We start from the raw sequence: 26,053 nt of genomic DNA, 5'->3' as shown, positions 1-26,053 counted from the left end.
CAGCTCCGGAGGCAATGCTGCCGGTCAGCGGACGCTTGAGGTGCCCACCGGCGAGTGGGCCAGTCGCGGGGGAGGGGACACGGCAAACAGCAGCTTCCCGCCGCTCGAGCAACGATAGCCGTCGAGTGTTTGTCGTCGCTCACCGCTCGAGGGCAAATGAGCTGCCCCCCCCCCCCCCCCCCCCCGGAGCCGCTTACATTACCGCCCTGTGCTGGGCGCTGCGCGCAATCAGCGTAATCGAGCCGTTTCACGCTCCGTCTCTTGCAAACGCGGATGTGTTTCCGCCTGCCGTGAGCGCGCTGGTCCGTCGCGTATTAGGCGACCCACGTCCCTTACTTTATTCTCTTTTTTTTTTCTCGAGAAACAATAGCTACAACTGCGGGCCGAAAGCTCTAGGCAGCCCCCATCGGCGACTTGTCATTCGTCTGAATTCAATATTTGCTCCTAGCCTGCCACGGTCTATAATGGTTGTTCTGTATGTTTAGCACGGCTGGTGCGGTTTCGTGAAACGTGTAATTTCTGAAGCGCGAAGCACTAAAGCGCGGAAAGAAAGGTAAAAAGGACGAAGGAGTAGCAAGTAAAGCGCGTTGCGTGTTTTAGGGGCAGACTGACATTTGTAACTTGGCGAGGCAGGGTTCGTTGGGTGCGGAGCTCCTCGTGTGTCATGTGGAAAGGGTGACATCGCTGAAAGGGATGCTTTATCTCCCTATTGGCCGCCGTCAGCCACCGTGAAGTGAAAACGAAACTATGTGGCGCGGAGTTGTCACCCATTCGCATTTCGAACAGTGGCGGGTTGTTTTTGATTGAGTTTATTCTTGCTTGAATTCGCTCGCGTGGAATCTACATGCGCGGATGAAAAAGTCTGCGCGGATTCTGATGCCGGACTAATTTGTCGCGTATCAGTGCTGCAGATTCGAAGTTCGACGACCAAAGTGTAGCGAGCAGCGCCGCCAAACGGCGCCGGCGCAGCGTCTTTTAGCCCAAAATCTGTGTGGTATCCTCGAGCGATCACAGGCTACGTTTGTATGAAGCCGATAAAAGCGGGTCGAGTCACAGAAGTCGGGCTTAGACAGCCCGACTCGACAGCGTTTACATGAACGCGTACCCGCCTGACGGGTCGAGATTATTGCGACGGCCTACGTTGAGGCCCAGAGATAAGACTACGCGCCCGGTTGATCGCTGCTGTCTGCGAACCAAGGAGCCGACCCGTTCACGTTTACATGTGCGCTTCAAATGAGTGGGGCTAGGTTAACGCCTCCTGGATAACAGAAGGCCGGTGCACTTTGATCCATGACGCCATGCTACTTTTCCCGACTGCCATATAATCTTATGGGGACGCTCCCGAGTAAGCTGCGGTGATTTTGACGTCACCGCTTTCGTCACGCCGGGCTTGACAATGAAAATTTCGCTCCAATCAGCACGCCGTCATAAAGCAGAGAGCACAGACCTGCTATTTAGGAAGCGTTGGCGGGTTCAACCAATGGTTCAACATAGCCCGTGCAGTCACGACGGCTCAGCCCGACTCGGCGCTCGCTCGACACGACCGCTAGCATTTACATGAGCGCTGCAGGCAAATCCCAGCCCGACAAGCGTACTCGACCCGTTTTTGAAGGGTTCGTGCAAATGCTCTGACTTTCGGAGATATACGATCACTTTCGCGAGATTTCGGCGTAACTCGGCACCGAGCGCGTCGGAGAAGACGCAAAATATACTGCCGACGGCGTTTCTGGCACAGCGCCAGAAACACTCTCGCCCGTATAAGCTCATGCGCCCGTGGCCGAGTGAAAGTTATAGTATTCCCGAAAGTGACCGCTCGGGAATTACGCCCCTACATATGCGGAGCCTAATGAATCTGCATTGTTGCTGTGCGTTTTTATGCACGTTACAGGCAGCTCGCGACATGGTTGCGGAAATCTTTTAGGGCTAACTGCTGAGATACAGGAGAAACGTTGACGTGCGGCTGCGGATCTCGCGGTTGCGTCTGCCAGCGCTCATCTCGCCGCGAGGTGGCGCAGTACTTGTTGCACAGTACTTTACAGTACTGTGCAGCAACTCTACGTAAATCTGGTACTGCCAAAAACTGGAGATTATTTCAATTTCGACCTCGCCCTAAAGAAACGGAAAGAAATGGGAATGGAAAGCACACCGAGGCGTTTCGGCTGCAGGGAAGGACGGGAGGGATGACAGTGGGAGGATTTGCTTTTGTCCAGCGCCGTCCAGCTGTGCCCTGCATGTCCCCACTTGAACGCTTTCCTTTCGCAGCTGTCTCGTATATGGCCTGCACGCACTGTATTCGGCCAGGTCGCTGGCAGCGACCATTCGTGGAGAGATTGCTTGCTAGGACGCGGGAAAGTCGCGAGTTGCTTCACTCATCGATTTTGCGTCACAATGCGGATCTTGGCATCCCTGACCTGATTCGGTGATCAGAGGGCTGACGGGCGAAGCTCTTCAGTGACAGTGACTTGTTCGCGACAATGAAGAAAAACTACGATAATGTTTAAACATGATGCCTAAGGTGTACACATTATCAATCCGTTTGAAAACATGTCCAACATTGACAGAAAAACTGAATAAGGGAAAGGCTGGCAACTTCCACAAGAAGGATAACAACGCTTACCTACTGCAAAAAGGAATACAAATATGAAAATTGAAGATCGGAAGAAGGGAACTAAATAAAGAACATGATGTAAGTACCAAAAGCAATTGAATATCAACCACGATCAGCTTCCGCGTTAAACACAACCAGAATACATTAGAGGGAGTTGAGCGGAGCAATGCATTACGAATCACGGTAAGACTTCTTGCACCAATCTTGTTGCAGAGACAAGACTCGTGCAGTGAGAGCGCTAAACGTTGACGCACCTGAAAATAACGCCGTCATCTTACGCCAGAGATTCAATTTTCAAGCAAGCTCCGCATAGAGTTGCACATCCTTCAGCAGTGGGAAAAGTTGTGACTATAGAAAAAGCAATCGCTAGCGCGCAGTTATTGTATTTCTCGCGAAGGATGGTGTTATTTGCGCATTGCTAAGTCTCTAGCGGAGTAAACTTAGGCCTCGAAACTGGTTTCCTCTTATTTCATGCACCGCCTATAAAGCAAAAGCATATTTGCGTGGGTGCGTGCAAAATTAATAGAACGAATGAAAATACACATTCAGGCGTAAACGTGACCCTTAAAGGAGAATTAAGTGGAGATGGCACATCTCACCTTTCACGCCACACTAATCTCGTACGTTCGCTCGCGAACTTCGAGTTTAGGTTCTTCACTGACAGGCAAGGCTGGGCCCACCCAAAGAAGCTTCCATGGTGAAAAACTAAGTAAATGAAAAATCCGCACCAGCGAAAGTCGGAATCCGCCTGGCCTGAACTGCGGCAACACCACCGCTGAGCCTTACGCAGTGCAATACTGCGGTCTATGAATGCAGAGAGGCGTCAACATTCTTAGACACCTAATTTTACTTTGGAACCGCAGTATGTGAAAGAAACGTTTCAAACCGGTAAAATGCAGGCTGTGAAGGAAGATAACGCTTCCAGCTTCTGCAAGCGCTTTTACATTCTATGGCGGTGGCAGGCTGCCGCTTTCGAGCTTTCATTTTTTTTCCTCCGTTCTTCAGCAAGTTGTCGAATGAAGCAGCAGGAATAGGTCGAGCTCGAGTTATGGAAAAGGAAAATAAAAGAAAATAATGTGGAGAGCTTAACCGGAAGCTGTCAGCGAATACCCGGGCCCATCTTTCCTTTAAGCGCCCGGAGACTCTGTCTTGCGATTCTTGCTCCGCGAGAATGAGTGCCTAGAAAGAAAAAAAGAAACAGAGACGAGGGAACTAAATCTGCATCATTACCGCCGCAATGTCCCAGCTTTTTTTTTTTTTTTTTCGTGTCTTGCGTACGTGCGTTGGCACCTTCTTGGTGACTAACACTTCTTGTACTTCTTTTTCTTTCCTTTTTTTCTTTTTCCGCATCGAAACGTTCATCTTCTTGTGTGTGTTAGGCGTAGTCGCTGGCGCGTAAAAGCACGTGGAACAGCTTGTCAACGTTTAATGAGCCCAGACTGCGTCCGGTCAGTACGGAAATACAATTAAAAAAATGGTATCTAGCTGTAACGCACTTTCGTCTACTATAAGTTTGAGGTACCTCAGCCATGCCTCCGTGACTCTTGGACGAGCACACGAAAACTTATTTCTCAGAAAGCGCGTCGTCGGTCGTCTTTCAGCGCATAACCCTGATCCGGTGCAGCCGTCGTGATTTGAGCCCTGCGCAAGGCTTAGCGCATCTTACTTCCGGATGATCTGCGACGAGCAAGCTTCCTTCCTTCCTTCCTTCCCGGAACTTTCTTCCGCTCTAGACATTGCGCGGAACTTTTTCCTCCATGGGAAACAGGCGTGTCACTATCAGTGCCTGGAACCGCGGTTTCAAATGTTTGCGTCATGTATACGACAACCATGCCGAGAAACCACGAATGCAGTTTCCCAACAGCAAGGCAAGACGGGCACCAGAAATGTCACGCACTCTCTAGACAGATTTCATTCGGATAGAGCACGTGTATTTCCTACAGCTCAAATGTGCTTGCGTTCCAGTTAGCAAACATTTTGTTATCTCCTACGCCTAATTGTTGTCTGTCTCGCAATCCTTAAAAAAAAGAGCAGGCGAGTCAACGAAGGAACAGGGCCGATAGAGGCACCGATGATATCTGTTCGTTCATTGGAGTGTATACCATTATATCGTTCTGTTCACCACGCTATATACGGCTACACAAAGGACCAAATAACAGAAACTGACTCAGATGGGCACGTTGCTGGATTTGAAAGGTTGGAAGTTTCCTCCAGGACGCCCGGTAGCTCCCTTCTGCTGGTCTCCGTCCGGAAACCTCCAACGCTCTCCGGTCGGAGACGGTGTTGCGTGCTGAAGAGGGCTGACGCTTGGCGAAGGAACAATTAAATTGGTTTGTTTCGCGTTCTTGCCGGCATTAGGCCGACAAGAAAAAAATAATTATGAAAAATAAGCATGAGACTACAGCAAAGGTACGCTGATTTGAAAAGTCTCAAGAATGAATTTTCCACACCTCCGCGCTGCTTCTTCTTATGCAGTTTATTGCTCTGTTTCGCTCAACGTAACGGCCAGAGGATCGGCCATGTGAAGGGCGTTTGCACAAATTCTGCCATGTGTCCCCGATGCGCGGTGCCACACTCAGAACAAAATTGTAGTGCGACTGTTTTGAAGTGATATAACTGGGTCAAGGCGCTCACAGTGCTTCTTCCAAAAACTGCTCGAAGATTAGGAAAGAATTTTCTGTGCTTAAATAAATGTTAGGTACAATTCGACATACAAGGAGCACGCTGAAACAGTGCGACGTAAACGACGTCGCCATAGATGGTCCTCACGTAGGAGTGCGACTGCTTCGAAAAATGCGTTACCTATTCAAGTAACGACGTCGCCTGCAGTTCGCAGCGCAGCAAACGCTGACGCGCTGGACAGCAGAAAACTCTGGAACGTCTCTCTTAAATGAATGGCCATCGCTTCCAAGTAGACGCCATATAGAAGGGCAACAGCAGCTGCCGCTTATAGTACAGCAAGCTGCTACGTCGGATGAGGTACCACATGCAGATCAGCAAGTGGTGTCGCTACTGCGATCCTTAATGAATGCCTTAGCGTGTTGCTAAACAACATGCACACAACGTCAGTCAGAAGTGCACTGCAAGTACTGGACACACTAAGTCCGGTACTCACAGCCCTTGAGTAAACCATGGCTCACCAGCAACTATCTTTTCGGGAGGAGGTCCGAAAAGCAGCAGTTTTCCAGTGGAAGGCCCGGGGACTCCGATCGTGCATCGGCTATTTCCGACGATTCCCATACGCCAACAAGTTTCTCATCATCATCATCTGCGAGGCGAACTTATCGAACTCAATCATCCGGCTATGATTCATTTATGTCGCCAACTATCGGTGAAAACAGCAAGGTATTTGGTGTTTATTCGCCATGACCTCATCTACATTCTTCACCCTGTAGCGCCTCATGATGATAACCAATACGTATGCTTAACAGTAAAGAAGAAGACTTACCGTTACTGTTGTGGGTACCTACCGATCGCCATCAAGTAGATTTGATTACAAAAGATTACGAGACGTTCTGTCAACATCTCCTGTTCAATGGATTATTATCGAGGTCTTCAACGCTATCATACAGTACACTCTGGGGAAGTACGAAAATCAACGCGAAAGGCAGACTTGTCATTTTTCGCCTCCGACGGCTAAATCTAGGTTTTAAAGGCAGTCCTACATTTCTACGCAGCTTCACATACAGCAGCTGTCTTGACTTGGCCTTCGTCTCACGAATTCTCGTCAGGCGTACTGGATGGTTTACGGACATAGAAACGAACGGGAGTAACCATCTTTCCACGTTTGTCAAGATCAGAGGACTTTCCTTTTCCAATTCCATAATACAACGCAAGAAGTGGACTGGCCCAAATTCCAGTCTGTTATGGAAGACCTCCGTCAGAGTAATTGACTACATAACTTGGAAGACTCAGTCAAAAGCACAGTGAAAGACAATTCGCGTACTCTAATGTGCTCTTCGAAATTGACTGAAATTGATATAACATTAGAGTGACTTCGAGCAATCCGGCGACGTGCCGAACGTAGATACCGACGCACGAAGCCAATGAACGATCTACGGACTGCTAGACGCCTAAAAAAGAAGGTCCAGCGCCGGTTAGATAAACTGGAATCGCAACGCTGGACTGCTTTCTGTGGATCTCAGACCCTCGTAAGCTCCTATCGCACTTATGGAGGACAGTGCGAAGGGTTGGGGCACCACCCGTACAGCGGTCTCCATCCGATGCTCTGGCCCTCTTCCAACAGCGGCCAGATATTGATGTCGCATAAGTCCTCTGTGCCAGATCATACGGGCAACTCACAGGTTCCAACAACTTATCACATTCCATCAGCTTCCCGCCACCACGTGACCCCCGCATGGATCTACCATTTTCCATCCGTGAACTCAAGGCGGCGCTAGCTTTGTGCAGCCGTACGTATTCACCAGAATCTGACGGAATTTCTTACAGAGCTCTGTGCGATCTGGGTGAGCGAGCGAGGAGTGTTCTACTTGAAATTTGTAATGAATCCTGGCTAACTGGCACACTTCCCCCAAGCTGGAAGACTAGTCGCGCAGTTCCGCTACTGAAGCCTGGCAAGTCTCCGTTGGAGCTTTCATCGCATCGCCCGAGTGCATTGGTGAGCTGTGTGGGCAAAGCAATGGAGAGGATGATCCTCGGACGCCTGGAGTTGTACTTAGAATACCACAACGTCTATCCAGATGCCATGGCAGGCTTCTGATGTGAACGCTCATCGACTGATAACGGCGTCGACCTGGTTACCTACGTGAATAGAACGATTTACTAGATCCAGTCGAAGCCTCATTGAGCGTAGCATGATGCCGTGTACAATCGCGTAACACGCCATTGAGGATGCAGTGGAAGTGGTATATGAGATTTTTGTATGCGAAACACAAGAGGCATAAAGGGAAAAGCCGATTTAAAAACAAACTAAGCTAACTCAGCTAACGAGGTCATTTTGTTACTTTCGCAGCTTCCATTTAACATTGTTGTTGTTTTCTCATAAAAAATGCGCCACAGCGCTCACATCAGCATTTGCTGGTCAGCGCCCCAGGTCTTCATTAGATCGCTTATTCTTTTCCAAACTACTGACTTCGTTGTACCAGTGAACGAAACTGTCACGCCCAGATTTCGCCCCTAAAAACAATCGACTCCTGACAATAGGCGCAGATCATTTTATCTCCATTTTGCTACGTATCTGGACTTGCGTTTGCGCTAGTGTTTATGATTCATAACTGGAACATTGCACGAGCATCGATATCTCCTGCCGTACAAGGCAGAAACGGAAACTATACGCTTGTAAAGACCTTCTGACGCTGTTAGCTCACCGCGTATGGTCCGTCCGCATTAAGTCGGTAGAATCGCGAGTTATCGCTAAGCCTAGCACTTAGCGGCGACCTCACTAAGAGAAAACAGGGGGGAAAACGGAGAAAGGGGAGATTGTTCAGTGCAACGCGGACAGTGCACGCGACAGTCACAATAGCCAGGGACCGACAACACGTAGTCGAACTTTGTTCTATACTTACGCAAGCCCGCCAGAACGCTTGGCCAGTCGTAGAACAGAGGACTACGGGACTCTCCGCTAATGAAGCTCTCTTATCATGCCTCGCGCTGAAGCCTGCCCTGTAGAGAAACTGGCTTTTTGTCAGCTGAGATCGCGTTTATGGCGAAACAGCGACAGGCCGGCGAACAAATGGGGCTATGTCTGTGTGTGTGTTTCTTTTTTTCTTCCTCTCTTTTCGGTTCACAAAATTGTAAGCGCTTGCGGTGGTGCCGCAGCCTGCCGCTTATCTGAGCATCTTTGCTAATGCATCCATGGCAGCGCTTTCACGCGCGCCGCGCAAGCAATCACTGCAGTCTAACAGCGTAAGCTGAATACTTGGTCGCACCTCGTCCCCGCCGCCTGGCCTGCATGGCTTTGCACGAGCTTCTACTCTTGGTTTATAGCACCGTGCCAGGACACTCTGCTTTGAGCCAACTGTGCTTGCGCTCTGACATTTCATTCTTTTCCTGTTACCCGCCAACTCGCCTTTCGTAGGTTTGCAATTGTAACCGTTTGGTTGCTAAGTGCATACGTGTTCTGACTAGAAACTTACGTGCAGCGAACGCTATAGCGCAATCGGCGTGCGTGTGCTTTATAATTGGAAATCTTTGCTGTAATTGCTTTCTTTTTTACGTCGCGAACTTCTGCGTAGTGTGCTAGTGTTTTTTTTTTTCTTACCAGTGCGACAGCCAGCTGAGGGAACGCAATGTATATAACATCAGCTCAAGTTGCAGAACGCGAGCGAATCATTTTTCTTTCTAGCTGCCTTACACAATATTATTCTATTGAAGTAGCTACTCCTACGAAACATCTCTTCTTATCATCCGCATAAATTCATCGCTTCTTTCGCGGTATGCTTATCATTGTAATCTTTGGAAAGATTGAACTCGTTCGAGCAAAACTTCTTTTAATTTAGAATTCATCTTGCCTACAACTGCTACATTGTTTTGCCGTCACTACTAGATGAAAGACTACGAGTTGTTTTGAGAGAGCGACGTGATTAGGATAGAATATATCGATATATAACACGACTATCTCTTCTTTACCAGGATGTATCTTGATTTCTCCAAGACGGGTACAAAACCATTGATCTCAAAACAATAACTTAGCACCAGCAGCGTGAACAGAAGCTTGCGCACGAAGCTCTCCATGCAAGCCATTTACACTGTGCCTTAGTCTAGACTTATGATATAAATGGCTTTTTGTCGGATGAACGTTTAAATTTTCCAAATAATCTATAACCTGACTGTCGTACCAGTGGTATCTTCGTTCGCTTACCTACGTATTACGCCAATGGGGCAAAAATCATGTAGGTACGTGTACGGGTACGCTTCAACAATTGCAAAACGTGCAGAAGCGATTGAGCTCAACCGTCATGCGAATGAGGCACGAGTACACTACGAAGCAAGTTCGTGGCCCCATTGCCGTCAGCACAGCTTACCGATCACGCAGCGTAGGCGTTCCACAGGTTTTAGACACTACATTCGGATACTTAACGTAGAGTATACACACACAATAAAAAAAGATCATTTACCTCCTGCACAATTTTTGCTGGGACCTTTACAGAATAAGAAAAAAAAGGAAAGTTAGGTTCCGGAGGTCTCACTTATGTGCACTGAAACTAAAAGTCAGCGAAAAAAAGTTATTGTCTTTACATGCCTAGACCTCATGCTACCATTGTAGCTCCTGCTGTTGTCTTCAGAGTTTGTTTGCATTACGCACCCTTATTCCATGCATCTGATGCAACATTTCTGAGCTGGAATTGCTTTCCGTAATGGCGCAATTTTAAATCTTCGTTTACCTCCTTAATCATCTTTACCTGTGTAAGTGTTGTAAACATGTGTGTTTGAGGATAACTGTCGAATGTTGGTTTTGAGAGACAGCGCCACCATGTAGGAGCGAGTGCTCAGAACAACTGCTCTTTCATTTTTAGATGAAGAAAAAATGACAGCTTTGTGTTTCATTTGTCTGTAAGAAATCTAGACACTGCGTTTTCACTAGAGCCTTGCTAATGTGTACAGAGGAACGGAAAGGCGGCCACACCAACAAGGCACCAATTTTGAACTTCTTCTCAAGTATCCTCGATGATTCCACACGTTTTATTCTCGAAATATTACGTCGCGTGGAATAAGAAAATGTTGGCTCCCGACATTTACGAAGTAATAACGTAATGATATCATATCGTAATAATGTTGATCAGAAAGTTGATCAGTTGATTAGAAACTACCGTGGACGGTGCCTAATTACAGTGCCAAAGTTTCGGGCAAACTGACTCGTTGTTCATTAGTGCCCTCACAAAAACAGGCCAATTTGCCAAGACGCTTAAAGACATCAAGCTCTTGTTTGCTTGAATAGTTCTTCGATGTTAATGAGGGTCCCGCTATAGACGTATATCACTCTCCCAGCCCATGGCACAGATGGAAGACACGTGCATTTCTATGATTGGTGCCCTATTGGAGGGTTGGCCGATTCCGGCATGGGCGCCCTGTCGTTTTTCGGTGGTGTCGAAGCGCCGTGTCCTTGCCGACAGGATGACTCATCCCGCGAACCATTCTAACACGCCATTTCAGTGCTCTGCTAATGGATTAGCGTAGTTAGTGCTCGCAGAATCCAGTTATGTCTCGCGAGCGGCGTTGAAAGGCTCAGTTATTTTCTTGCCGCGTCTAAAGCATTCGTTGGTAGGTGGCTTTAGATACCGCCGTTTAATGTGCCACCTGCTGACCGAAGCGAGTAGTAATACGTCAAGGTGTCGCTCGTTCGAAAACAACTACACGAGAAGCCGCTGAAGGATGTTTTTCTGAAGTAAAAAATAAGTATGATAAATAAAGAAGTTAACGTACGTACCAGAGTGAACATATGCTGCGAGAAAACATTCTGCGGTTCTGGCGTAATGAGACGCTTCGTGGTTCTGAAAGACATTCAATACGCCCAGACACTAATCATGTCAGTGCTACTGACACCATGAGCCCAAACACGCCAGAACAGTTACTGCTTTTTATAAATATTACTGCGCGCAAGTACAAGCGGTCGTTCCGTGCAAGCTCCGCACATACATTTCGAATTCTACGGGGAATGCTCGTCTGTTACTATGTTTGAAGAAGTGTGGAAAAAATTAGCAGTGTTCCTCAAGTCTGAATGTATTCCGGATAAGCTGCGCCCTCAAATCACTTGGTGTGGCTAAATGCGCCCCTAATAAGCCCGATTAAAAACTTCCGAGTTCTCAGTCAGGTGCTTATACGAACAAGTAAATTTGGTAGTGCGCGTTATGTCGGAGAAAAAAAAAATACTAAGCAGTCACATTTGCGGGCGAGGCTAATAAGAACAGCCCTATTTTTACATAGCCTGAATGTTTTCTTGACAATGCTGCAGTTATGTTTTCGAGATGCCGTTGATAAGTTGGAGCGTCAGAGCAATAAAGGTTGGTCTGGCTGATGCACTACTAAAAATCCTAAACAGCTCTCAACGTTGAAATTGAGGCTCAACAAAAGCGTCCTCTTCCCGAAGTGCCAATTCATGGACTGATCATCCTGCGTTCTCACACATCTGCTTATTATTTGTGGCTGCTAATAAAGTAATCTGCAGTAATCGCGCACCGTTTGAATGCATCAAAAAGCAACAGCGACAGCATTTGCATTGAGAACTGCGAGGCGCGGAAAGGTGTGCATTGACGCACGCAGACGCTACATGCAGCCGAAGGCCCGGATAATGCAACCATCGCACCTACTGGGCGTGTGCGCTGATGTCATTGACGCCGCTATATTGTTGTAGAGCCAGCACGGTGAAAAGCTGCGCTATATCTCGATCGGCCTATTTCCGCCGGCGCAGTGGAAGCGGCAAGTAGGAAAACAAAAGGGTGCACGTGAATGCTCCCTATTCCAGTTCTTTACCTTTTCGCGTTTAGTCATGCTTCGTGTGAGCTCCGCCTAAGTATCGTGAGAGGTGGATGATAAGAAAGCAGTGGAACAGAGCGGGGAAGAATACCTTATATTGACCTGCCCCAGAGTTTCTTCCTCTTTAAGAAAGAGGTAGAGGAGAGCGGGGGGGGGGGGGAGGTGGGGGGGTACGTTATGTCACCTTAAAAGGCGACACATAATATAAAAAAGAAGGAACAGTGTTGAGCACCAGATGTCACTGGTTGTAGCCTAGAAGCACCACCTCATTATGTCTTTCCTGGCACTTAGAAAGCCATCAGTTACCAGTAATCGATATAGCTGAGCCGCTGTCAGAAAATAATGTAAGAGGTAAAATGAATAACCTTCCATATTGCCCGCATAACTTTGACCGACGAGCCTTTGCGAACGTGAAGTTGTAGGTCAGAGCCCATATTCACGAAACTTCTCTCAAAGGGGCACTTTTTGAACACGATAAACAAACGATCGCCATCTTCAGACAATGCAGTAATGAACAAGCGAGCTAGATATTAAGCACCATGCAGCAGGGAGCGTCAAATATTGTATAACAGATAGCTCACTCTCTCCTGCGGCTTTCCAGGAGCCTTCTGTTTTGCCCTTTAAGTATCTTTAAGTACCTATGATTCTGAGCTGGCCGTCTGCTCCTTATCGGCTAGCTTTGTGTGCACAAGTCATGTTCCGTTATCTAGTCGATAACGAATAACGGTCCTTGAATGGTCAGTGCCGGAGGTCTGACCTATGACGGAGTGGCTTTAAACGTGAAAAGTTTTGTAAACCTAGTCCTAAATACAAACTGTTTTGTTACTATAGCACAATGAACGGTGCAACGGCGATATGGTACAACGTCGGTGGATCGCAGATGCATATATCTCAGCTATAATTTGCGAATAAGAAACTAGCTACAGAATTTCTCTTCGTGCGCATGTAACGTCCTTATTCGGTCATTGCCTTGGATTTGTTATGACATTGACGGCTAGCGCAGCTGCACGGAGTTTTCCTGTCGGTAATTGAAAGACGCGTGCTTGCGTGGTTGGTTCTTAGTCAATCTATATTCCTCATTTATTTCTGCGAATAATACTATGAACGCACCAAAATTTTTGTTCATTTTCATATAATTGAAGAAACGACATTAACTGATACCAGGGGTTCACAGAAATAGCCCTGTGTGTTTCGTTTCTTTTTTTTTTTTCTTCAATGTCGTCAACCGATGAGAACATGACCTACTAACAACGCCTCCTTTTCAAGAGACATAAACCGAAGAAACGACGGGCGCCCAGTAAAGCAGCACAGATAATGTTGCACAATATGTCCTCCGAGATTGTCAACCAGGCAAAGGGTTCTGAGCCTCGTCATTAGTTTCGGAGCTTATGAGCTCCCGCGTACGCCGTTAGGCGTCGCTGTGTTTTGTGCTGTCTGCTTCGTACCACCTCAACACGTGTCGTCGCTTTCTACGGGACAACCCTCCCTGAACCCCGGAATAAAAAGGATTGGATAGACGTGAACCTACGCTGGAACCCAAAAGACTACGGTGGAGTGCAGGAACTGCGCATTCCGCCGAGCAGAATCTGGAAGCCGGATGTGCTCATGTACAACAGGTGAGTGGACAACCAAAGTGTAGACAAAACGGTGCGAGTCAGGCCAGGTTCCTATAGACAGCTTGTGTGTCGGCAGCATGAAAAAAGAACGCAGCTAGGCGGGAGCACTGCGCAACGTTATTGAAGCCAGACGAATAGACCCGACACGTGATCGTGACATCCGAGCAAGCGGTAGGTTTTAATGCTCCCTCTCTGCACATTGATTAAAAAAATACCGGGAGCCAAATATTCTCGGCGAGTACATGAGTCCTAGAGGCCACGTGTTATTCCGACACTGCGAGGAGAGAAGGCGAAGGGAATGACTTTACTTAGAGTTCATTTTCCAAGGTCAACTTCGTGACGTAATGCTCCCTCCTAGTTTGTTTCTTTTTCTTACACGGTCGGCTGACTTGGTTGCATGGTGTTTCTCAGCGAAAGTACAGCTTGTTCCTCTGTGTACAAAATCGCTGCCTAACCACCTCTATCTGCGGTTTCAGCAAAACTGAAAGACCATAAAGTGTATCCCGAATTTCTGGCACATTAGTTAGATATATAATTCTTATTTATTTATTCATTTATTTACAGTACTCTCGGAGTAAGTATACATTATAGAGGGGAGAGACTACATAAAACACATTCAAAATAGGATTATGCAGAAAAGGCACATTATAAGTAACAATGAAAAGTTATGTTAGCTCAGTAATTACATATCATAATAAACACTTTTATAATACACAAAAAATAGTCATGGTAGTTCATCAGAGAAAACTCATCATAAGCATTTCAATACACAAGTGAGGAATGATATATCAATACGTACATACTAAAGCTGCAAACATTGTGTTTATATAAGAAAAAAAGTCACATGATGTATTAATCACAAGTTTCACGAGTTAGTTAACTAAAGCAGCTTTAAATAGAGCAGGATTACTTATGCTAACAATACATGCTGGCAAAGCATTCCATTCGCTGCATGTTGTTGGTAAAAATGATTGCGAGTGTGTTAGTGTGTTCGAGCAAGGCACATGTACCTTATGTGTATCATCTCTACGTGATGAGTGAATGGTGCTGGAATAATCCATGCCGACCGAAGCGCGGTGTTCTGGTAGTAAATCTTAGAAATAAGCATAGGCGTGATTGTTTCCTGTGGGTTAACAGGGAAAGGAGGTTCTGTGCAGCCTTCATTAGCGTTGCGCTTGCCGTGCGGCGGTAATAATTGGTATAAACCGAGTGGGGCGATTCTGGACGCTCTCAAGACAGCTAATTGAGATGGAATGATGTGGGTCCCATACTGATAACGTATATTCGAACTGTGGACGAACATATGTCGTGTATACAATTTGTTTTAGTGATAATGGTGCAAGCGAAAAGTTTCTGCGAGGATATCCAAGTGCGCGATCGTACTACCAGGATAAGTTACAGGTTATATGGGCGCCGAGTTATTTGTAGTTTTTCACGCCCTCTAAAGGAATGTTATCAAGTAAATAGGCAGGACTAGCTTCATCAGTACGGGATATTCGCATCGATTTACATTTCTTTACGCTAAGTTGCATGTGCCATTTTTTAGTCCAGCTACTACATGAACGCTCCGTTGCGGTAACGTTATCTTTATTCTAATCACTGTAATTATCGTTTAGAGGTAAATATATATGTTTGCAGAACAGAAAGTAAAGAAGTACCGCGATATTTCCTCCCTGAATGTTTCCACAATAACCCATTTATAAGAGAACGGTGCAGAACAGAAAAATTCTCTAAAGCTTTCCTCAAAAAGGCCAAGACATAAGTATATGTAAAAAAAAAAGAAAAAAAGGAAGAAGAAAGAAATGTGAATTGAAGACATAACTGAAAGGATAAAACTTACATCTAAAGATATTCACACAAGTAACGAATCTAGGGCCCTATAACGTAAAACTATTCCAATCTGTTTTTATTCAATTCTCCTGACGTCAAATGTGCGTAACCGCCGACGCAAGCATCGGGCGGTCACCCGCAGGGTTGTCTGAACATACCAATCAAATGCTCTCCTCGTTCATAGGAGGTCACTTTTGTTTGCTTTAAAAGCGAATAAAATTGCCTACAGTGACCGGTTTGTTTATCTAATTGGCCGACAAGAGGCGAGGAGCACGCTCAAGTGGAGAGGAGTTTGATGGGGCCGAGCTGCTGCACTCAATATCGATGACCGGATGAAAAGGGCAGTGCCAGCGTCTGCGACTGGTCCGCTTTCCTTTACATAGCTTGCGGTGGCTGGTCGAAAATTACGGTGGCATGCAACGGAAGCTTAAGAATGACGCTAAAACGGATCCTCAGCCAAGAAGAGTTGGCAGAATGATGTCGTAAACGTGCCGAAAGTGCTTGAAAACGTTACACGGACAAGCAAAAAGTTTTATTATATGCAAATAAACCCATGCTTTCCGGCAGGTGCGAGTAGCGAGTCCCTGAGCTATCGGTGGCAGCCATTTTTTATTCCTTTCGGAATAGGACAGCCTGCGGTTATTCAGAAGAAAATACAGTTTTGTTCGGCATATTAATGCATCTTTAACGCCACTTTGACGCGGTGAGTTTTTGCGGTTTTGTTACGTCGCGTGACAGACAGGTGAAGTGGGTGCTTCCCGAAAACTTTTGACCGAAAAGGCGTCGAATCAGAAATAACTATTTTTCTTTTGTTCGGTCAAATCATGGACAATCAGTGTGTACACGTCATATCAGATGGGGAGCTGCCGCTGCTTTCGTGACGTCGCGTGACAGACAGGTGAAGTGGGGGTTGTCTAAGAAGTTTTTCACGAATCGCGGAGGCCAGATTGCAGAATTGGAATAGAAAAGTTTGGAATAGTTTTACGTTATAGCGCACCTATAATCTTCGTGTCTCCGTTTAATTTGTGGAAAATGGAATAATCAGACATGATTTCTTTTTTTTTTTTTTGCTAGCAGATTATTAGGAGCGGCGGACATTAAGCAATTCATCTTGCTGTCGGCCAGCAACCTACTCGTCTTTGACAAAGCATTAGCTTGTTTCACTTGTTAATATCATGGTGCGTATTGCAGCCACTAAATATAGGACAGTTGTCAGGTCATGTTTAAGTATTATGAACATTGAGAAATATCCCCCAGTTTCGAAACGTTTGTCCCCGGTATGTGCCACGAGATGGATATCGCTGCCATTGCACTTGAGTAGTTGCTCTCATCTCTGAGCTAATGCCGAGGTAACGCTGAAATACTCGACACCATGAAGCAAGCGAAGCACATAGACTTTCCGTCTAGCAGGACCAAAAAGCCCTACCGACCCCTTTTTCTTTCTTTCTTTTTGTGAAGGCCCCCCACCGCCCTGAGAATTTTAGCAGCACGCGCTCGGTCAAGTTAGAGTAGCGTCGTTATTCATGGCTGAACTTGTAGTGGAAGAAACTAGAATATAGGTTTAAAATAGGCGCTTCAGTCCGATGCTAACGTTCGCTTAATGTCGGTGACTCATCGCCGACAGGGAACAGATGCAACTGCTCTTATCGAAACGTCGGCACCGCGCGGAGGCGCATTCTTCTCCTGATCTCCGTATAGTTCATGCCTAAGTGTCCATGTTTCAAGTGCCGCGTTGCCATTCTTGCATTTCAACGAATAGGACAGCTTTGTTACAAGAACCAAATTGTCTGAAAGCATTTACCTTTGCATGAAAATAATTCTTAATGAGACGTACGTTTTGCTGCGCTGGTTGGTGCACGACTTAAAGCGAGAAAGCTGGCGGAAACAAAGGAATGCGGCGGAGGAAGCAAAGATGCACTATTTCTGTCTCTGCAATGAAAAATGTAATTTATAGTACTTAACGTCACGAAAAAACACAATTGGTTATAACGCACACTCAAATCACGGTACACAAGCGCGTATGCGTACTGCCCCTATAGGAATTCAACCGCCGCAGTCGGGTTACCGAACCCAGGAGCTCTTTCCCAGCAGCACCCCGCCATATTGGCTGAGCCACCACGCCTAGTCTTTCTCTCTCATCACTTCGTCGGTTCTCTTTCATTGTTTGCGCCAGTTTTCTATGAGTAAATAGAGAGAATGTGGGTGTAGCGAACTCGTCTTCGGTGTGTCCGGTCGTCCCCCGCTTTCTGTCTCTCTCTCTCTTTTTTCTGCAATCCCTTCCTTGTCCCCGTCTGCGCACGCGCAGTGCGGACGAAAAGTTCGATGGCACGTACCCGACTAACGTGGTGGTGCGGAGCAACGGCAGTTGCAACTACATCCCTCCGGGCATATTCAAGAGCACGTGCAAGATAGACATAACGTGGTTTCCCTTCGACGATCAGAAGTGTGACCTGAAGTTCGGCTCCTGGACTTATCACGGCCATCAGCTGGACCTGCGCGTCAACAGCGAGGAAGGCGGGGATTTGTCCACCTACATCCCCAATGGCGAGTGGGACCTGATAGGTGAGCACTGATATCAGCACTACGTGTACCCTCACCCGCACTTCCCTGTGGGCGCGCATGCTGTCCAATAGTGTCCGATTGGACGCCGGTAACCGCTCACTGGCTCTGTAGAAAATGATAAAACACTGAACAATACTGATAGAAAACACTGATAGAACAACGAAAAACAACTGTTCTTCCGTTTTTATGCGAGCACAAGCAGGGACGGCGGCTGTTCACATAAAAGCGAGCAGCTTAATCGCGAACCATCGTGACGTAAACAGGGCGAAAGCTAGACTTGCAATTATCTCCGTCACATTCTATCTGCGTTTTCCTATTAGGCAAGTTCTTAACTTGCTCGTTGTGCTGTTTTGTGTGTGTGTGTGTGTTGATATATAAAATTGATATGTATATATATATATATATAAATTTTATAGGATTATAATAAAACCATTGCGTCATCAATACACAATACACAAGAAGTAGAAATACGAGGATTATATATAATAAAAAGAATAACTGATGCAACAAACATTTATTACAACAATTTTCCAAAAAAATACTCGCAACTGAGATTTCGACGTGTATTGCGAGTTTATTTCTATTTGTTCAGAAGTAAAGGAATATTCTGTTGCAGCACTTGTAGTTTGTAATTTGTGTGATAACGTGGGAGAAACCACATGTCTGTGCTGCGTTTATATAACACAGGCCTTTGCACACATAAGCTCGCCGTTGTCTCTAAGAACTGCCTAATTATTTTATTTGAATGATGAAAGAACGCCAGAACACGATAGTCATACATTGTTTCTGCGCGAATTATGCTGAATTTTTGAGAAGAGCTCACACTAGATTCACAATATTCAACGTTTACAATCTGTCGTATAACTTTCGCAATATCTGAACTTTTTAAATCTTCACTTTAGTTGTTGTTAGCCAGACCAAGATACAATACTTGATTCGAGAAGCAAACAATGCATAATATATTTTAATTTTAATATTTAAAGGAAGCACACGACAACGCGACGTCGCACCACTGATGGCGCAAGATTTTTATGTAGGTTTAAAACGTGTGGATCTCATGTAAGAGTTGAAGATAGTGTTACGCCGAGTAAAGTGTGTTCCCCAACTATTTCAATGTCATCATTTCCATATCCAATGACGTGCTCTAACCTCATGGCCTAGTTTCTGGCTCAAAAAAACATAGGTTTTGTTTTTGAAGGGTTAATTTTAAGCGAGTTTTATGAAGACCACTTGACAAGCTTGTTAAGTATATTATTACAGTGAATGTGATGAAGGGCAGTAAAGAGCGCTGCGAGCTCTGCTGCCGTCGATGTTGTCGCGTGGATCATCTTAAATTTGATTATTGTAGCTTTCGCTGGTATGACGATTTCCGCCGCAGAGCTGCTTGAAAGGACAGATGCATCAGTGTAAATATGCGTAGAATCACGGTAGTACTCGTACAAATATAGTAGCGTGAGCTGTCTAAGGGCTGGTGATGATAGATCAGCTTTTTTTGAGATACCAGGTATTGTGAGGTTGATTTTTGGCTGAGCGAGGCACCATGGAGGAATCGAATGTCTCGCAGCCACAGTGAAACAAGCTGGCAATCATTCATCATATGCGGTTATCGTTTGGCTGAAAGATGTGTGTGGTCTGTCCACTGGTAGAGAGGCTAAGTGGTGACGAGAAGTTCTGGCTGGATGCCTTATATGGGTCCTGAGTACTTCAATTTCAATGTGGGTCTTGACAAGGTGGTCTCCAGCGATTGCTATCGTAGCCACTGTTGAAGCACTCTGAGGCAGGCCTAGACAAATCTGGAGCACTTGAGCCTGAAGACTTTGTATTGTGCGTAGATTCGTTTTATCTGTGTTGTTTATTGCTGGCAAGCTGTATCGCAGAAATCCTAGAAAAAGCACCCTGTGCAGTTGTAACATGGCACTTGTCGACATTCCCCAGGTCTTGCCAGCGAAAAACTTGAACGGATGGCAGATGCCTGTCAACCTTTTTTTCACGTATGATACATGAGGGCTCCATGACAAGTCCCTGTCGATTATGACACCTAGAAACATGTACGATCGGACCCGTCGTATTATTTGCCCATTTATCATTACGCTGTAGTTTGCCATGGGTTTGCGCGTAAATGGCACTAGTGCGCATTTCTTGGAGGAAATTTCCAGGCCTCGATTACGGAGGTACATAGCCGTTTGTGTGGCGGCTCTCTGAATTCTCGCTCGCAACTGTAGGCGTGTTACTGCGGACGTCCATATGCAGATGTCATCCGCGTACATCGATAGCCTGACTGTGCTTGGCACGTGCTCAAGGAGAGCAATTAGTGTTGGATTAAATAACGCAGGGCTAAGTACACCGCCCTGGGGAACGCCGCGGTAGCTATAATGTAGACAAGTGTGGCCTTCCTCGGTGCTTACAAAAAAGGATCGCATGGAGAGATAGCTCCGTATCCAATGAAACATCCGACCACCCACTCCCACCTCTGCGAGAGCACAGAGGATGGCTTCATGCGTAACGTTGTCATACGCCCTTTTAACGTCGAGGAATAAAGAAGCGCAGAGACGCTTACGGCATTTATCATGCTGAATGTAGGTGATCAGGTCGACGACGTTATCGATCGATAATCGACCACGTCGGAAGCCCGCCATGGCAGCCGGGTAGGTGTTGTGGTACTCCAAGTACCACTCCAGGTGTCCTAGGACCATCCTCTCCATTACTTTGCCCACACAGCTCACCAAAGCGATCGGGCAATATGACGAGAGTTCCAACGGCGACTTGCCAGGCTTCAGCAGTGGAACAAGGTGACTTGTCTTCCAGGTTGTTGGTAGCGTGCCATCTCTCCAAGATTCATTGTACAAATAAAGGAGAACTCCTCTCGCTCGCTCCCCCAGGTGACACAGAGCTCGGTAGGAAATTCTGTCAGGTCCTGGCGCTGATGTGCGGCTACACAAAGCTAATGCTGCCTTAAGTTCGTGGATTGAGATGGTAGATCCATGCGGTGATCACGTGGTGGCGGACAGCTACTCGAAGACGATGGAATGTTGGTAGCTGGGAGTTGGCCGGATAATCTGGCGCAGAAATCCTCTGCCACGTCAATCTCCGATCTCTTTTGAGAGAGGGCAAGCGCCTTGAATGGAAATCGCTGTACGGGGAGTGTCCGGAGACCACGCACTGTTCTCCATAGTTGCGATAAAGGCTTGCGTGGATCTAGCGACTCACAGAAGGCAGTCCAACGTTGCGATTCGAGCTTGTCTAACCGGCGCTGGATCTTCTTTTGCGTGCGCCTGGCGGTCCGTAATTCGTCCACTGTCTTCGTACGTCAGTAGCTGCGTTCAGCACGTCGTCGGATTGCTCAAAGTCGTTCTAGTTCCACATCGAATTCTGTCAGTTTCGAAGAGCATGTGAGAGTACGCATAGTGTGTTGCATCGCGCTCTTGATTGCCTCTTCCAAGTCTAAAGAGGGATTGGCGTCGCAGTGTTCTTCCATAATAGACTGAAATTTAGACCAGTCCACTCTTTGGATCGTATCCCGTATTTTGGAAGAGGGCAATCCTATGATCTTGATGTACGTGGGGAGATGGTCGCTTCCGTGCGTCTGTATGTCCGAAAACCACCTTGCACGTCTGACAAGGCTTCGTGAGACGAAATCCAAGTCAAGACAGCTGCCAAAGTTCATTACTGGGGGCGAAAGATACCAGAGCTCTGCCTCTTGCGTTGATCTTCGGACTTCCCCCGAGTGTATGATGGGCGTTGAAATCTCCAATGAGGACCCAGGAATTGGGAGTTGAGGAAAGAATGTCTCGTAGTCTTTTGTGATCAAATCGACTTGACGGAGATAGGTAGGCACCCACAAAAGCAAAGGTCAAATTCTTTTTTCCTTACGTTCAGGCATATATATTGATTATTGTCATTAGGTGGTACAGGCTGATGAATGTAGGTGAGGTCACGGCGAATAAACACCAAAACCTTACTGTTTTCATAAACAGTTGACGACATAAACGATTCATATCCAGAAAGCCTGATTGTGTTTGATAAGTTCGGCTCGCAAATGACGATAATGGGAAACATATTGGCGTACACGAAGCGACGGAAATCCGAAAGGTGCGCCCGAAGTCCGCGGGCATTCCACTGAAAAATAGCTACTTGTCGGACCTCTTCCCTAAAAGACCGTGGCTGTGGAGCCATGATCTACTCAAGGGTTGCCAGCACCGGACTCAGAGCGTCCAGTACTCATGTCCAGTAATCTCATGTGTGTGCGTGGCATTTAATCTCCTTAATGTCTCTGAGAAGAGCAGGAATATATTTTGACTTGGCAATTTAACTCTCTCGGCGCGCGTCCGTTTCATGTTCCTATCGCCTAGGTATACGTGGCGTGCGTATGTTCAGACGATTTGTGTTTCTTAGTGCTTTCTCTGTCGTTTACGAAGCGTCGTCAAAATAGACCCATGGAAAACCATTCATATAAGTCCAGAAAATGCTGAAAAGAACCTGTACTGATGATTATTCAATGTGAACATCTATTTTGGTAAGGGAAGACACATATGCCAGAATCTGCTCCTACCAGCAGCTTTGGCTATGTTTATCCATGACCAAAGAGATGCGTTTGTCGTATATTTGATATTATACAGGCTTATCCGCGTTTCTCTTCAATATTATATAATTAAATTTCTCGCTATTTCCATTTATATCTCTCTTTCTCAATTGATATAGCCATCCTGGTAGATCGGAAAAGCTTCGACAAAGTGGACCGTGCTCGTTATAAAGTTCGCACCAGGGACTACAGAGCAGTGCACCGCTTTCACAGTGAAGAGCAGTCTTGTAAGCTAATTGCATCGAGCTTAACATAATCCTGCACTTAAACAACTGACCTTCCGGAAATGCGATGCGCTCATCGCAAAGTTCATCACCGCATTTAAAAGGTCCCTTTCTTTTCTTTTTTTTTCTTTTTTTTTGCTTTCTTCTTCTTCTTTAACTTAGCATTTTCCTTCCTTTTCCTTTTTCGTATCTTCTTCACCTCGTTTTCTGAGACGGCACTTTTTCCTAGACGTATCGCTGTTCTGAACAGCCGGTCCGTTCCACTGTTGCCTGGTTTCTGTGAGGCTGTGTTTTGTCTTACGACTGCTGCTTCTCTCCTTTTTTTATCTTGATACTCGTTTGGGCGGAAATTTTCTCCACAGCTTGGTTCATCCCAATACCTAAAAAGGGGAAGAAATTGAATGCTTGTTCTTCCATCACCCCGGTGTTGGGAAAGAAGCCTCAAAAAACAATCCGCTATTCTTCTCGAGGTCTCTTATTTACCGATCTACCAAACGCTCTCCGAAAAAGCTTCCGAAGCGTGTTACGGAGCAAGCTCTACTACTGTGCTCGACGGCAAATTCTGCCCCGTTTGCTTTTCCTAGTTCACTACGATGGCCTCTGTATCGCCTCGCTGCTGCTAACATTGTTGGCGCGTATTGCTTGGGCACAGTATATGTTCGGTGTGGAAATCGATTCCTTCCATTTATCGGTGTTGTCTCGCGAGTGCCGCCGTTATCGCAAACATCGCCCTATCGCAGTAGCGAATGACAACAAGTAGCAACAAAATTACATCGAGAGGAATGTCTTAATACGTTGCCCTACTTTGTCGTATAAGACCTGAACTGTATAGTCTGTTTCAGCTTATAGAAATCTTCAATGAAAATCTCTCGTTTGATGGAATTTAGGACGAAGAATGGAAAACAGCTACGCAGGCCGACGTACTTCTGTGAGACAATGGATGAGGAAAACATAAACTGTCATTCAACAGGACGCATCAGCTCATAAGTTATGCCTAACATAAAAGCGTTATTGCGAGCCAACTTATTCAGCTGAAACCCGCCGTGGTTGCTCAGTGGCTATGGTGTTAGGCTGCTGAGCACGAGGTCGCGGGATCGAATCCCGGCCACGGCGGCCGCATTTCGATGGGGGCAAAATGCGAAAACACCCGTGTACTTAGATTTAGGTGCACGTTAAAGATCCCCAGGTGGTCGAAATTTCCGGAGTCCTCCACTACGGCGTGCCTCATAATCAGAAAGTGGTTTTGGCACGTAAAACCCCATAATTTTTTTATTCAGCTGAAAAGCTTTTATTTTTTTGCGCACAACGTATTGCGCCTTGTTCAACTCCGTATGCTTCGTTAAGTTTGCTTGTTCCTGTGCTGGTTTCATTCAATGATTCCGTGCCACATCTTCATTTGATATTTGCCGAGTGTTGACGGACGCTCTACCGCATTTGATAAGTGAGCGCTGTCGGAGTAATTGGCGGCAATATTTGCAAGGCCAACTAGCCCTTTCATTTTTGTATGTATTGTCACGTAGTAGTGACGGCAAAGAACAGAGTAGCAATACTGTCAATGACGAAACTAACTTTTATTCGGCGAACCTCTGCCTGCAAAAACACGCTACACTTAAACCACAGCAGTAGCGGCGAACACAGTCGGCGATAGTCGAAAGATGATCTGCCGGTCAAGCGCACCGGCTTTTATACACGGGCCATCGAAGGTTCCAGAGTAATCGCTGGTGCCCGCGTGTCTTCCCGAAAGTTCTACACAATTCGCGTCGCATATGCAATCAGATTACACAAGCTTCGCTGACAACAGAACCATCAATAACACTCGAAAAACTTCCGATATATGCGGATGCGTCCCGCGCTGAGCGATAACATTCGTTAGACGGTGAAAAGCGCTCACCCGTAAAAGATTTCACCGTTAGACGGTGAAAAGCGCTCACCCGCTCACCCGTCCACGTGTCAATATTAAAACGTCATCGTGCATGTTTAACTTGCTCGTTTTGTGTGCTGCTGCAAGATGCGCAGTTTTGTAAAATGAACCCGACACTAACCATGATGACTGCATGGTTTTTGCACTGCATTGAGACTGAAGTGCAATGCTATTTATCTAATAACAAATTCTAGTTTTGTACACGTGACGAATGTGAGCCGCAAGATATTATGTTTCGCCATGCATGAAAGAAATGCGTTTTCTGGAAAATTTCTTAATTTATTCTTTCTTTTTCGGATGGCAACAACAAGCTTATTCTCGTGCTCTTCGGAGTTAAACTCGAAGAAGTGAATCAGAACTGACACCCCGAGCCATCTTTCTTTTCTGCTCGTCGGGCTGAAATTAATGACTTGCATCCACGAATAAACAACACACGAAGGAAATCACCAGAACGGAAAAGACCCCAGAGGTGGACCCCACTTACTACACCTGCGGGATGCCAAATGGGGCCTCACCCGCCGCTGGAAAACAGAAGAACAACAGGAAACTGAAGACACGCATAGCACAAATAATAGCGGAAGCAGAAGAATATGCCATGCAATTCGGCCCAGCGAACTGGTACGGATTCTGCAACTCTTTCGGTGGCACCCTGGATACGGCCAAGACGTGGCACATCCTCAAAGCCATCCTGGACCCCGCCAAAACCAAAGGAGAAGGACACAAGGCACTGGAGCGGTTACTGTACAGCTACCGAGGTAGCCAACAAGATCTCATCGACGTCATCAAGGCCAAGAGCTATGGAGATCCCGTTCCCACATAACCATGTACAACACCCTACACAGGACAACCCAACCCACTAATGGACGAACCTATCACAGAAAACGAAATGAGAGCAGTCATCGCAGATACCACGCGTAACACAGCGGTGGGCACGGACCACATCACGAACTCCATGATCAGAAACCTGAGCGACAAGTCCACCTCCGCGCTCACGACCTTTCTCAACCAACACTTGGAACAAGGTACAATGCCGGCGATGTGGAAACACGCACGAATAATCATAATCCCCATACCGGGCAAGAAATTGGCAACTGAAAACCTCAGACCCATCTCGCTCACGTCCTGCCTCGGCAAGGTGTTAGAGAACATTGTAAACACGAGACTGCAGAGACGCTTAGAAGACAACAACGCCTGCCGGACACCATGTTCGGTTTCCGCGCAGACCTGTCTACACAAGATGTACTACTCCAAATCAAGGAAGAGGTCCTCCGCACCGTTCCC

General features: G+C 46.5%; 1 protein-coding gene across 1 annotated transcript in view; it reads left to right on the top strand.

Moving 5' to 3' along the window:
- Positions 1 to 26,053, top strand: part of LOC126518996 (neuronal acetylcholine receptor subunit alpha-7-like) — a 353,751-nt gene that overhangs the window by 271,347 nt on the left and 56,351 nt on the right. Inside the window, exons 4-5 of the mRNA XM_050168610.3 lie at positions 13,547 to 13,656; positions 17,792 to 18,048. Coding sequence (XP_050024567.1) covers positions 13,547 to 13,656; positions 17,792 to 18,048 — 367 coding nt within the window. The remainder of the gene's footprint in view (positions 1 to 13,546; positions 13,657 to 17,791; positions 18,049 to 26,053) is intronic.

This window comes from Dermacentor andersoni, chromosome 3 (genome assembly GCF_023375885.2).
Source record: "Dermacentor andersoni chromosome 3, qqDerAnde1_hic_scaffold, whole genome shotgun sequence".
NCBI classification, from domain to species: Eukaryota; Metazoa; Arthropoda; class Arachnida; order Ixodida; family Ixodidae; genus Dermacentor; species Dermacentor andersoni.
This window is presented reverse-complemented; position numbering and strand designations above follow the sequence as displayed.